This window comes from Bos indicus, chromosome 2 (genome assembly GCF_029378745.1).
Source record: "Bos indicus isolate NIAB-ARS_2022 breed Sahiwal x Tharparkar chromosome 2, NIAB-ARS_B.indTharparkar_mat_pri_1.0, whole genome shotgun sequence".
Lineage (NCBI taxonomy): Eukaryota > Metazoa > Chordata > Mammalia > Artiodactyla > Bovidae > Bos > Bos indicus.
This window is the reverse complement of record NC_091761.1, coordinates 132,221,115-132,235,781: the sequence shown is the minus strand read 5'-3', so window position 1 is coordinate 132,235,781 and position 14,667 is coordinate 132,221,115. Positions and strand designations below refer to the sequence as shown.

At 53.4% G+C, this 14,667-nt stretch overlaps 1 protein-coding gene across 5 annotated transcripts in view; it reads right to left on the bottom strand.

Annotated features, from left to right (window-relative positions):
- The window catches only part of PLA2G2C (phospholipase A2 group IIC), a 31,408-nt gene that overhangs the window by 5,425 nt on the left and 11,316 nt on the right, over positions 1–14,667 (bottom strand). For 3 of the 5 annotated variants that reach the window (XM_019982334.2, XM_019982351.2, XM_019982342.2), the window contains exons 2-4: positions 13,851–13,966; positions 10,778–10,922; positions 8,768–8,871 (exon numbers count right to left, since the gene is read on the bottom strand). In XM_019982334.2, coding sequence (XP_019837893.1) covers positions 8,768–8,871; positions 10,778–10,922; positions 13,851–13,890 — 289 coding nt within the window. In that variant the 5' untranslated portion in view covers positions 13,891–13,966. The remainder of the gene's footprint in view (positions 1–8,767; positions 8,872–10,777; positions 10,923–13,850; positions 13,967–14,667) is intronic. The other 2 variants (XM_070777647.1, XM_070777676.1) reach the window with 1 other exon arrangement.

Sequence of the window (14,667 nt, the reverse complement as noted above, 5' to 3'; positions counted from 1 at the left end):
CAAGTGGCTGGAGGCATCCCACCTTTGGGTCTTGGTCAAATTTCCTCTCTTCAGAGAGGATCTCCCTGACCACTCCAGCTAAACTTCTCCAGCCTCTCTCCCTCGCATCCCCGTTTGTTTGATACCCCGTACTTTTCACATCTCTCACTCCTCTGATTTGTTTACCTGGTTGTGTCTGTCTCTCCTGGACTAAGTGTAAGCTACGTGAGACTGAGGCTTTTTCTGTCTCGTCCCTCCCAGTGTCCCCAGGGTGCAGAACAAATGCTGGCCCACAGTATGTGCTCAACTAACAGTCCTTCAGTGAATGAAGGAAACGTTAATGGGCCTTTGGGATGGAGTGTCTGCACTGCGGCCAAATGACCACTAGGTGGGGATCTTTTATTTAGCAGTCAGAGTTGTCCGAGCTGTGGTGCTGCGTGTGCGTGCGTGCGTGTGTGTGTGTGTGTGTGTGTGTGTGTGTGGTGTTCAGTTCAGTCGCTCAATGATGTCTGACTCTCTGTGACCCCAAGGACTGCAGCATGCCAGGCCTCCCTGTCCATCATCAACCCCCAGAGCTTACTCAAACTCATGTCCATCACGTCGGTGATTCCATCCAACCATCTCATCCTCTGTCGTCCCCTTCTCCTCCCACCTTCAGTCTTTCCCAGCATCAGGGTCTTTTCAAATGAGTCAGTTTATCAGATGGCCAAAGGACTGGAGTTTCAGCTTCAGCATCAGTCCTTCCAATGAATATTCAGGACTGATTTCCTTTAGGAGGGACTCGTTGGATCTCCTTGAAGTCCAAGGGACTCTCGAGAGTCTTCTCCAACACCACAGTTCAAAAGCATCAATTCTTCTGTGCTCAGCTTTCTTTATATTCCAACTCTCACATCCATACATGACTATAATTCCCAATCTCTTTGGCACCAGAGCCCAGTTTTATGGAAGACAATTTTTCCACGGACTGGGGGTGGGGGAGGAAGAGATGGTATCAAGATGATGCGAGGGCATCACACTTATTGTGCACTTTATTTCCATTTCTATTACATCAGCTCCACCTCAGATCACCAGGCATTATTAGATCCTGGAGGTGGGGGACCCCTGGCATAAGGGATATCTAAGGCAGCCTCCTTCTGGATAACTCCATTCTCTTTTGAGGGTTTGGGGTGAGGAAGTGAGGCAGCCAGATCCCCTGATGTGTTGGCCTTGGGCAAGTTAGTTTCAGTATCATTTATAAAACGGTGATAAAAACAACAGCATCAAAAATAAACAATGCCGTCTACTTCAGGCATCATGAGGACCTTCATTGTTGTTACAGATGGAGAGGTCTGGATACGCCTGGAACACAGAGGCTGCTATTACACTGTTACTATGACGATGCTGCACATGTTGGAAGAGGAAGGCCCCTCTGAAGCTGGGCCAGTGCTGGCTACAGTCTGCTTTCTTTCCTCCTCCCTCTCAGAAGTCCACAATTCCTGCAGGAAGCTGTCCTCCTCCAGCTCGATGGAGCCTGGGCTTCTCAAGACATGTTGACACCCACCTCACGCCTCAGTAGCTCTCCACTCACCCTCAGAAAATGCACCAGGAATGGTTCCTGCTGTTCCCACTGCTCCTGGTGCCTGGATCACCTCTGCCCTCGCACATGTGTGACAATTCTACGACACCCACGGGGCCCCAGCTCCCCTGGGGCTCCCCGAGAGCCCCCGTCCCATCCGTGTCCAGGTCTCTCACCTGTGCCGCGCACAGCTGCCCGCTGGATTCCCTCCCCAGGCAGCCGCCGGGTAGGGGCTGCCGGGTCATGTGGCTGCTGCACGCAGTGGGGCTACTTGGGTGCAGGGCTCCAGCCCATCCAACCTCTCTTTCCTCCCAAAGGAAGGTGTCTGGTGCCTCGAGCTGTCCATCACCCGGGTGCTGCCTCTCTGGAAACCAGAAGGGAGTCAAGTTTCCCACACTTTCCTCTTTCTCCCCCTTCTCTCTTTCTGTTCCTCTCTTGGTCTCCTTTTCTTTCCCATCTCTTCTTTCTTCCATCTCCTTTCAGCAAGCCTCCCTCTTCCTTTCTCACCACGTCCCTTTCTTGCTTTGTCTTCTGGTCCTTTCCAAAGCATGAAGCGTAAATTCTCTCCTGATGATCAGCTCTACGTCTAATGACTGGCCCGGTCCCCAGGCCTTGGGGACTGACAGGGAGCCGCAGTCTATTGCTGTGGGCATCCCACAGCCGTAGTAGGGTCAGGCCTGCCACTGTCTAGAAGAGGCAGCCCTGGGCCAAGAAATGCCATGCCGGGAAGTCATCTTTTAACAACAAGCCCAAATCCAGACCCAGCATCCTTCAGTTTGTTGATGAAGAAACTGAGACATGAAGAACGGAACTGATAATGCTTTCTCATTCCATGAAACAGACTGAAATACTTCCAGCTGGGCTTCCTAGGCGGCGCTAGTGGTAAAGAACCCGTGTGCCAATGCAGGAGACATCAGAGACACGGGTTCCATCCCTGAGTTGGGAAGATGCCCTGATGGAGGGCATGGCAACCCACTCCAGTATTCTTGCCTGGAGAATCCCATGGACAGAGGAGCCCGGGGGGCTACAGCCCATGGGTTGCAAAGAGTCGGACATGACTGAAGCGACTTAGCACACACACAAGCACACACTTCCACCAATGAGATGGGAAGGTCTGTGCTCCTGAGTGGGCTAACCTAGGCTGCCTGCCAGGCCACTCCCTGTTTGCACCTCTGCCCTGGTCTCTAACCTCTCTCCTTGGGTGCCCCTGTTTTAAAGCCCAGGGCTTTAAATACCGCCTGAGCACTACCCACTCCTCACTTCTCCCCGCAGAGACTCCCCAGTTCTCCCTGCAGCCCTTTGAGCTCCAGACACCAGTACGCGTGTGTTCACGTGACCCCCCTCCCCACCCCCCCACCCCCGAGCGTCCGATGTGCATCTCAAACCCAGCACGGCTCATCTAGGCTCTTGCTGTGATTGCAGAGTCTGTGCTCCGCTATGCGCACGAGCTGGTAGACGCACGGTTACTCACGGATGCTCAGACCCACGATGTCAGAGTCAGCCTCCCTCGCCTCCAAGCCTCACACCGACCCCGACAGCAGGTTCTGTCGGTTCCCCTCCCAAGTGCGCCCAGCGTCTGACACTCCGCCCCAGCTACCGAGCCACACAATGGTCACTTCTCCCCAGTGCAACGGAAACAGCCCACTAGTGGCTGCCCCTCTTTCTTCCCTTGCTCCCCAACTTCTCTGGGCAGGGGCCAGAGTCTTCTTTCTAAAGGAAAATTTGAGCTGATCACTGTCTGCTTGAAGGCTTCCCCCTGCAACTGAAGGAGCAGGGGAGCCCCTCACCCCACGGCCAGGCCTTGCCAGACTCGTTTCTCATGGGACAGGCACCCCCCCACCTCCTCCGGCTAGATGCCACCTCCCTCGAGAGGCCTTCCTCCACACCTGAAGGAGCCATCCACCCCCCACTGCCGCCCTCATTCCGTAGTGTGTGGCCTTATTTTAGAGGTGTCACAGCACTGTCGCTACCCGAGTGTATCTTTCTTTCTGAATATTTCATGGACTGTCTCCCTGCCTGCACACAAGCTCCTTTCGGCCACGGAGTTTGTCTCTTTCTTGCAGATCTTCGGTGCCAAACACGCGGTAAGGGCTCCATCACCGTATGCTGCCACCTCGCTGGCTGGGCTTAGACACAGACCGCTGGGCAGTGAACAGAGCCCCCATCCCAAGCAACAGGGAGTCAGGTTCTGGATCCAGATCTGCCGCTTGCAAGCTCTGGCATCTCAGGGAAGTTGTTCCTCTCTGAATCTCTTCCCTAGGCTTTCAAATGAGGGTACAGGTTCATGTACAGACTATTTCATGAATTTCTGCACTCATTCCATCATCAAACAGATATTGAGTTTCTAACATATGCCCGGCCTTTGTCCAGGAAGCAGGGGGACAGGTCTGAGTGAGTGGACCCCACAATTGCATGGCTTCGGGCATCATTCTCTGTGGCTTTATGAGAGTGAGCACCCACCCCCTCCCCGGGGCTCCCCAGAGGGTTCAGCGGTAAAGCCATGTCTCTCCCCCAGTGCAGGAGACATGGGTTTGATCCCTGGGTCTAGAAGATCCCCTGGAGGAGGAAATGGCAACTCACTTCAGTATTCTTGCCTGGGGAATTCAAGGGACAGAGGAGCCTGGAGGCGGGCTGGCTACAGTCCATGGCGTCGCAAAAGAGTCAGACACGACCGAGCATGCATGCACCCCACCCCCACCCCCAATAAGTGCTCCCCAATCTCCTGGAGCTCAAACTCCAATTGAGGGGAGAGTTGATCCATAAGTAAACAAATAACTGAGCAAGATGAGATGGTGGCAGGTTGAGCCAGATTCTAGGAAAGGAAAAGGATGATGCGTCAGTGAGTGGAGGTGTTGTTGTGAGCAGTAAACTCAGCAAAAGAGAAAGATCTTTGCAAACTAAAAACTCCAGTGGTTACCTGGTTCACCCTCTGCCTTGGGCAGAGGGCAGAATCACAGGCTCAGAGATGGAGGTGACAGAGGGGCCTCGGGCTGGAACTCTGGCTCTGCCACCCACGGCCGGGCCCCTCTCTGCCCAACAGATGCGGGCACACATGGGTGGAGGGGGCATCACCACTTAAAATCCCTCGCGAATTCCAAGTGCTTATGCAAGCCCACTCAAGACAGGACTAACGGCCTCCCCGATTGCCTGAGGGCAGCCGTCACCACTCCGCAAGTTGGCCCCAGGGCTTGGGTTCCAGGCCTTTCTCTGCACTGCTCTCCCACTGACATTTCGAGACATGGACAGACCAGGCTGTTTTTCTCCTTTCCCTTCGCTGCTCACACCAACCACATCCAGGAGCAGCCGCTGGTTGCTAGGCAACCTGGAACTAGGCTTGGGTGCCAGATTTCAGAACTGGGAGGCTTGGGAGGTGATTAACCCTTGCAGGGCAGTTCTTTGAACTGCAGTGTAACTGAGGATTGTGGTGGGGGCAGGGGGAGAGCTTTCATCCTATAAGGGGTTAATGACATTAGTTCAAGGGGAGACCAATGCAGAAATCTCAACGGTAATAAAGAAAATCCCAGTGCTTAACTACGATGTAAAGGGGAAAAGGAAACTAGGGTTAAAAAAATAAAAAGAAATCTCAACTTCTGAAAGGAAAGGTATTAATTACGCACCCGCTCTGGGTCAGACCTCTGAGTTGGGGAGTTTTGGGGAGTGCTCAGTCTTTTGCAACCCCATGGACTGTAGCCTGCCAGGTTCCTCTGCCCATAGAATTTTCCAGGCAGGAATACTGGAGCAGGTTGCCATTCCCTTCTGCAGGGGATCTTCCAGACCCAGGGAGGGGAAGTCTCCTGCATCTCCTGCCCTGGCAGGCAGGTCTTCCCACTGGTGCCGTCTGGGAGGCCCCTGCGTTGGGTTACCTCAGTCGATTCCTTAGTGACCTTGGTGGCGTCGCTTAGCTGTGTCCAACTCTTTGCAACCCCATGGACTGCACCTGCCAGGCTCCTACATCCATGGGATTTTCCAGGCAAGATTACTGGAGTGGGTTGCCATTTCCTTCTCCAGTGACCTTAGAGACCTTAGAGACCTTCGGAAGTACTGATTAGTACTTTACAGAGAAGGAGACTAAGGCCCAGGGTGGTCATGCAATTAATCCAGCTGGAAAAGGTGAAGCTGGGATTCAGGCCCGGCTCTGCCTGACTTCAAAGCATTTGCTGTCTCTGGGCCTTTCAGCGAAGTACACGGAGCTGGAACAGGAAGATCTGGGGCACTGCAGGGCGACAAGCTCCTTCAGCTTTCCTTTGCCCCCTGGGCCGGAGCCGAACATTCTGACCTGCGTGCTTTAGATAACAAGACTTGCATTTGTGTGAGCCCCCCAGTCCAGCCCCTCCCAGCAGTCTCACGCCAGCGGGGAGGGCGGTGGGAGGCAGGAGCACCAGCTGGGGTTGGACGACCTGGTCTGAGTCCCAGCAGTCCTTTCACCGGCTGTGTGGCCTTGGTCATCTCACCTCACTCTCTGAGCCTCAGGGTCCTCCTCGACAACGGGGAGGACAGCGCCCACCTCAGAGGCTTACTGTGGACTCGTAGAGCTGAGTGCCAAGCCCACTTCAGCTGCCGATGGACTTCAGCTACGGCGAGTGCACCTGCTTTACAGATGCAGAAACAGGCCCAGAAGACTCCGGCCAGCAGTGTGTTCCCGAGCACTGGACAGTCTCAAGACACATGAGACTGAGTCTGCATGGAGCCTGGGTCAGCCCTTCCCTGCCTCTGGGCCTCAGGCTCCCCATCACTGCAGCGAGGGGTTGACTGGGCTGGTCTCCAAGAGCACTGGCAGCAGGGCCCCGGGCTGCCTCTCTCTGTGCCCCTGGCCCTGGCACAGTGCTGGCCCTGCTTGGGTACCCTGGGGGTACTCAGTTGATACTAGGCAAGGGAATAGATGTGCTTGGGGTTCACTCGGGGTCTCAGCACACCAGCAACAGACCCAGGATTAGGAGCCGGGCCGCCCAGCTCCCAGCCCTGTTCCTGGAAATAGGGACTTGGCAAGCTGAAGCTCCAATACTCTGGCCACCTGATGTGAAGAGCTGACTCACTGGAAAAGATTGCAGACGGGAGGAGAAGGGGACAACAGAGGACGAGATGGTTGGATGGCATCACCGACTCAATGGACATGAGTTTGAGTAAACTCTGGGAGTTTGTGAAGGACAGGGAGGCTTGGCATGCTGCAGTCCATGGGGTCGCAAAAAGATGGACGTGACTGAGCGACTGAACAAAGGTGGGGCTGGGAACAACAGGGCTCAGCCTGGTACTCACTGGATAGCGCAGCTGCAGAAGGGGTTGCTAGTGCCCTGGTGAGGATGGGGAAACATCCCTCTTCGCTAACTCTCTTAGACAGGCGCTGGACTCCGGGATCCCTGGCCAAGCTTCAAGAACTGGCCACCGCGAACATTCCAGTCCAGCTCCGAGACCCTGCCTGCACCTCCCGCCACCAGAGTGATGTGCCAAGCAGGCAACACTTCCTGTGCCACCTACTGGGGCTCCAGCCTCTGCTCCCGGGTCACCTTCCTCCATCTCCCGGGGTCCCTGGCTGTGGCTCCGGTCCCCACGGCAGAAGGTGAAGCGGGTTGCTAAAGAAGCTGCTCCAGGTGCAGAGGACCCAGGCCCACAGGCACTCTGAGTACGGCCCACCCACAGGAGCAGAGGGCTTGGTCTGGGGCATGGGACCACAGCGCAGGAAGAGCCTTGGCACCTACTGAAAACCTGCTTCCCTCTTCAGAGCTCTGTTCCCCTCCCTCCTCAGTCCCTGTGCTTTACGGGGCATGGGGGAAAGAGCTCTTAGAGCGTACCTTCTCTCCAAAGGATGCCTTTTCAACCACTCTAAGGTGACACCTGACATGACAGAGGTCAAGGTCAAGGTCAAGGTGAAAAGAGATGAGAAGAAACCACGTGAAGGCAAGACCACCAGCCAGACGGAGAGGAGTCGGGGCAGCTTTTCTGCGTGCCCCTCCCCAACCAAGCGACAGCCGGGCTCACCCCGTTTCCCACCCCCACCCCCAACATGTGGGGTCGGGAGGGACGAGAAACTCGGTGCCACCACTTGCGGAAGCAAGCCATCTCTGAGATCATCCTCCTCCAGTCCCCCCTCGCCCCCCATCCCCCAGACCATGATCCCGCCCTGTGTCCTGGATGTGGCGTAGGGGCCTCACAGTGGAGACACTTTGCTTTAGGCTGGAGGGTGGTCAGGAAGGCTTCTCACGCTCACATGGGAAAAACGGGGTCCCTTCCCCGTCGGCAGTCGCCCGAAGAGGGGAGAGCGGAACAGGAAACTTGGCTGAAGCTGGGCCTCCCACACACTTCCAGCTTCCTGCTACTGGCACCGGGCAGATCAAGCCAACCTGACTCCGTGAGTCCGGAGCCTGAGCTCTGGGTGGGGGGAGCTGGAAGATGAAGGCAAGGGAGGTGTTCTCCCCACCTTTGGAGGGGACAGGTGATCTCCAAGACACACTCACAGCTCTGAGTAAACACGCAAGGGAGGACAGTGGTTCCCGTGACTCCACAGGGCTGAGCGGAAGGTGAGTCACACACGCAAAGGGGCGTTCAGACCACCCGTCCTGCCGAGCTGAACAGCGTCTGAGACAAGTCTGTGGCCTGCTGCCTGCAAGTGAGCTTGCGCTTTAGATCCAGCCTGCCCTACCCAACCCCACCTGCCCCGGATCACACTCTGAGAGGTTGGAGCCCCTCCCCGCACGCTGGACACTCAGCGCTGGCCCACCCTGTCCTTTGTCCTCCTCCCTGAACGGCCTCGATGCCAGGTGGGCTCCCTACCCTACCCCAGAGCTTGGCACGCAACCCCCTTCACAAATATTTGTTCAACTGAAAGACAGCCGAGCCGCTTTGTTAACACACAACAGACATCGGGAAGAAGCTTCTCAATAGCAACAGCTGCCAAGCGCAGCCGCAAAATTCAGTGTAATCTTCAGTCAACAACTACTTATCGAGCCCAGGAAGGAGCCCGGGTGGGCAGCGGGGACTGTGGGCTGAAACCCGCACTCCAGGGGAGGGAGCTGGGGACACAGCTGTGAGCAGGGACCCGGGGCAGGGGGAACCGGGGCGGCGGGGGGGGGGGACCCGGGCTGGACTCTCAGGAAGCACAGATGCTCAGAATTGCCACTCTCCCTCCCAAAGCACTTGGGAAAAAAAAATCTCCTTTTCCCAAAGTTCTCTGGGTCCACGAGGCTGAACTTTGAGAAAGGCCCAGATTCAAGGACATTCTGTGCAGAGAGGACTACTCACAGATCACGGTCCCGTTGACCACACGGAACTGGTAGCCGTTCAACACGGGCTGGCAGCCAAGGTGCTTCACCCTCTCGTAGCAGCAGTCATGGGCCAGGCAGCACCTGCGGGCCAGACAGAGGGAGACGGCGGCTTTCCTGAGGACGGCCCTGGGAGAAGGCGGGAAAGGACTCATCCACCTCCTTCCCAGATGACAATGTACGGAAGGCAGGGAGGTGACTTCCTGGTGGTGTTAAAAGTCATAGAAAGAGCCCTTCTCTACCTACTGCTGGCTCATGAGCTCCTCATAGTGACCCTAGGAGGCGCAGTCCTTGTCCCCATTCTGTGCGGGAGGAAACGATGTTCAGAGGTGAATTTCCCCCAAATCTAGGCTCCCGTGATGTATTCATTCATTTAATGACTTGCCGTCGCTATTCAGTCCCTACGTCGTGTCCGACTCTTTTCGACCCCGTGGACTGCAGCACGCCAGACTTCCCTGTCCATCACCAACTCCCAGAGTTTGCCCAAGTTCACGTCCATTGAGTCGGTGATGCCATCCACCCATCTTACCCTCTGCCGTTCTTTTCTCCTTTTGCCTTCAATTAGTGACTGAGCACCAACTACGTGCCCAGCCCTGGGAGAGGCTCTGAGCAGACAAAGTTCAGCACATCAGATGTAATCCTTCAGTCTCTGCGCACTTGAGGCTGAGAGCCGGTGCGGCGGCAATGGGGTAGATGGGGCGGGGGTGACACTAGAGGAGAGAGAACAGCTGGGGATGGCCCCCGCCCGCCTCCCCAGCCAAGCCAGGGCGGCAGGAACGCAGAGACGGGGACTGGCCGATCCGCTGGGCTGGACGCTCAGTGTTCCTCCGTCACCATGTGCATCTACGCGTGGGCTCCTGGTTGTCATCTTTGGCTAACGGTGTTGGAATGCTCATCAGCCTTAGGACTTGGAAGGGGACGCACAGAGCATTAAGGGGCCTGGACGTTGAAACAAGAAAACTCTGGTGCAAATCCTGACTCCGCCACTCAAGGGGCTGAAGGTCTTCCGGCTCTGTGGCTTTGTTCAGTGGGCCCCTCACCACTGTCCCCTGTAAAATGGAGATGGCGGTCTGGCCTCGACCATGCGCTAGGAGGAGTCAACCAGGCCCTGCGTGCAGACCACCAGTCCCAGGGCTCAGCGCGTGCCGGGCATTTCGTCAGTGTTGGACTCCCTCCAGGGCTCTGGGGTCTTCCTGGCTAGAACAATCTGTGGTCTCATGAGCCCAGCCCAGAGCACTCGAGCTCCAGGGGTGATATTCAAGCCCTACTGTGGGGCTATATTCATCCACATTACGGTGAACATGGCCAGGAACATTTTGCTTCTCATTTCTTTAAATAAAAAGATGCACAGACCGTCCTGTTTTCTACTTCCCTGTTCCCTCCCCAGATAACACCAACCTCCACCTTTTATGGGAACTCACACCCCCCCCTCCCCATCCTGAGAAGTAGGCCTGGCAGCCGGGTCTGTGCCACATGTCCTCACCCAGATGGACAACTTCTCCAAACTGGGCCACTCAGATTCTCTCTCCTTCCTGCAGAATGGAATCAGGATGGGAGACAGCGGGTCAGTCCTACTGCACTGATAATCCTAAAACGTGAGGGCCCAAGAAAAGACGGCATTTGCCCTGAAGACTGAGAGCTCTGGGTTGCCCACATTTTTCTAGAGCTCTGGGCAGGGCTGACCATACGATCTGCAAAGCCTGGTGCAACATGAAAACGAGAGGGTCCCTTATTCAAACACCGTCCAGCATTTCAAGATGGTGACAGCAGAGCAGTGAACCTCCTGCAGGCCCCAGACCACAGGAAGCCAGCCCCAGCCCTGGGCTCCTCGAGACCTCCCTCCCACTCCCATTCAGTTTTGTCCTTCTGCTCAGGCTCACCCGAATCAGTTTGCTCCTTGCAATTTGCAAGTCTGAACATCCTCTCTGTCTTCAAGAAAGGATTTCGATGCGAATCAAATGACAGAAAGCCTCAGAGCCTCTGCACCCACCTGTCAGTGTTATCCACGGGGGTCCCCTTGCCCCCAAGCCCGCAGTAGCAGCCATATCCGTAATATGAGAAGAAGGCGCTCCGCCCTGTGATGTGCTTGACCATCCTTTGAAACTGCCAGAAGCTGCTGTGCGTGGGGGCCATAACTGACAAGAAGCAAATAAGGAAGAAGGGAAGACGTGATGAGAAAGATTGCTTTCACATCCCCTAGCCAGAGCCCCCTAAACTGGACACCAGCCCCTTTAATGGGGACGAGAGAGGGTCAGTCGGCCACATCACACAGCTAGTTTCTTGCTAACCCAGGAGGAGAAGCCAGTTTCCAGGATGTTCAGGACAATGCTGTCAACTACAGTCTTCTTCCCACAGTGAAAGACCACCATCCCGTGCAGAATGATGTTAATCATTAACAAGAAAGGTTCAAAGCCAGAAATGCCAGCAAATACAGGTGGCCCAGTAGTAAAGAATCCCCCTGCCAGTGCAGGAGATGCAAGAGATGCAGGTTTGATCCTCGGGTAGAGAAGATCCCCTGGAGGAGGAAATGGCAACCCACTGCAGTATTCTTGCCTGGAAAATTCCACGGGCAGAAGAGCCTGGTGGCCCACAGTCCATGGGATCACAAAGAGTCGGACGTGAATGAGCATAAACACACACACACACACACACACACACAAACTCAGTAATTTTTACTTCTACAAAGTGCTTAAGAAAATGAGGAGTATATATACACACATATATATATATATATAGAGAGAGAGAGAGAGAGACAGAGAGGAATGTTTGCTGCAGCATTATTTGTGATATCAAAAAATTGGAGACTACCCACATGCCTACTGACAGGGAGATAATAACTAAATGATGTCTTGAAAACATGCTACTTTTAATAGCAATATCACTAGGCAGTGGGACTCGGAAGTAGGTGGAGAAAAAAACAGGCAACATTTATCTTAACTACTTTTATGCTGCCTGATTGATATATGTATATATATATATTTTTTTTTTAACAACAAGCCTGTATTACTTTTCTATTGAAATGTTGGCAACATATGTATGCAAAGGCCTGAGTGTATGTCAGTCTCTCAGTCGTGTCTGACTCTTTGTGACCCCATGGACTGTAGCCCGCCAGGCTCCTTTGTCCATGGGATCTCCAGGTACGAATACTGGAGTGGGTTGCCATTTCCTCCTCCAGGGGATCTTCCTGACCCAGAGATCAAACCCACGTCTCCCACTCCAGGGGATTTTCCAGACTCAGGGATCAAAGCTTTGCCTCTTTCGTTTCCTTCACTGGCAGGTGGACTCTTTACCACTGCACGACCCGGGAAGCCCAGGGCCTGAAAGGATGTTTATCAAACTCTGAAGACTGTTCACATTGAAACGCATAAGGGTCTGTGAAAGATGAGAAGGGATTTTATCTTGTTACTCCACCCTAATGTACTTTACATTTTAATTACGAGTGAATCTTAGTTTTACAATAAAAATAAAATAAAAACATGAAGAAGAAAACCCAAAATGGGAGGTTTAGGGAGATTTTCCCAGGAGCCCTCCCATCTCTTCCTGTGACTTTGGATGCCTTGTGGTCCCACACACTGCGGAGGGGGCCCAAGCCCGGGGGCGGTCTCTGCTGCCGGAGCAGTACCTGGAGAGAGGGTAGGACCATACTGAGACTCCGCTCTTGGGGTACACGGAGCGGGGGGCAGGGGGCGGTGTGCAGCAGTGGTCCTGCCTGCACACAGACCCCCTGCCTCTAACATCATGATCTTGAAAACTGACTTCCACCACTGACTAAGTGAACCAGGGACCCCGTTTTTGACATTTTGACTTGGGAACCCAAAAGTGATTGTTTCACAGCTGAAACGGATAGAGAAATGGATTTGGGCAAATCTCCACTCATCTAATCAAAGCAACAAGTCAGAGGGTTTTCCAGCAAACCCAACACTGCTTCCCAGTAAGTTCTCTTTCACTTTGCAGAGATCTGTAATCCAATCTCCTGAAAGCAATGACTTATAATTACCCATTATTCCATAAGTCACCATAAGAATGCCTTTCTGAGGAGAATTAATCATTCCTATGGTGTTGGAGAAGACTCTTGAGAGTCCCTTGGACTGCAAGGAGATCCAACCAGTCCATTCTAAAGATCAGCCCTGGGTGTTCTTTGGAAGGAATGATGCTAAAGCTGAAACTCCAGTACTTTGGCCACCTCATGTGAAGAGTTGACTCATTGGAAAAGACTCTGATGCTGGGAGGGATTTGGGGGCAAGAGGAGAAGGGGACGACAGAGGATGTGATGGCTGGATGGCATCACTGACTCGATGGATGTGAGTCTGAGTGAACTCCGGGAGTTGGTGATGGACAGGGAGGCCTGGTGTGCTGCGATTCACGGGGTCGCAAAGAGTTGGACACGACTGAGTGACTGAACTGAACTGAAACTAGCTAGATGTATATCCACGCTTTTGTTCTGGAATCCATAGGACTTTAAATGAAGGCAACTTAAGATGCAGAAAACAAACTAGGGTTACCAAGGAGGCAAGAGGAGAGGGGTAAATTGGGAGACTGGAACTAACACATACATACGACTGCATATAAAACACATAACTAATAAGAACCTACCATACAGCACTCTACTCAATACTCAGTAACGACCCGTATGGGAAAAGAATCTATACAAGAGGGGACATGTGTACACACGTGTAACTGTGCTCTGGAGGGAAACTAACACAGCACTGTAAATCAACTCTACGCCAATAAAAGTTAATTTAAAAACAAGTACATAAAGGCAACTAGCATCCAAAGACTCCTGAAAGGTATATGTGTGGTACAACAGTGCTCAGATGCCCTCTTTCTTAGCAAAACCTTTGATTTTCTAAATGTTCTGTGAGATCCCAGCACTGGGCTGAATGCTTTTTGCAGGAGACGCAGAAGCAGGAGGACTTCGGTGGGGGCCCACTTCACTCCAGATTCCCCTTTGGGCGACGCTTGACTCCACTCACCTGACGCCACCTGAGAAGGGGTCGCCCCAGACACAGACACAGACAGACAGTGGGTGACACCTGGGAGCTCGCCCCGCTGCGACTACTTACGGCAGGAGGCAAAGACCACGAGAACCCCGAAGACCTTCATTCCCGAGGAGCTCAGGCGGCCCGAGGCGCCACGACCACACCTTCCTCTGTTGCCGAGGGCTCTGCCCGATGAAGTCCTATTTGGGGAGAAAATGACCAAAATGCAGGGTGCCACGTGGTGGTGAAACCCACAAGTCCGGTGCAGGTCCTCAAAGACCCTCAGTGGGGGCTCCGAGCAGACAGACTTTTCCAAACCTAATCACCTCTGAATACGATACCCCTTTGGGTATTTAGACCTAAGTATAAAGATAAGAATGGTTCAGTTGTTTGAAAAGTCCAAGTTTTTTTTTTTTTTTTTTTTTTAATTTCTTTCTTTGGCAACACTAAGCCTTCATCCTTTTTCAGTTTTCTTTTGAAGAGTCAATATTTCCTGAGGTGCCAAGTTGACAAGCAATGCCATACGGCTCGTGATGGAAATCCAGTGTGGGAAAGTCTGGCCCCATTTACAGGGCAGTCCTCCTGGGTTTTCCTTCCTTGATGACCAGGAAACTTATCCAATAAACGTAGCCCCTCTGAATCCCAGTTTCCTCTCCTAAAGAGACTAAAATTGCCTATCAGTCATTTCAAACATTTATGAAGAAATTAGTTGGAATCTTAAAAAAGTATACAAATGAACTTATTTGCAAAACAGAAATAGCCTCACAGTCATAGGAAACACAGTAATGACTGCCAAAGAGGGAAGTGCGGGGTGGATGGATGAATCAGGAGCTTGGGATTAACAGACGCACACTATTGTAAATAAAACAGACAACCAACAAGGACCTTCTACACGGCACAG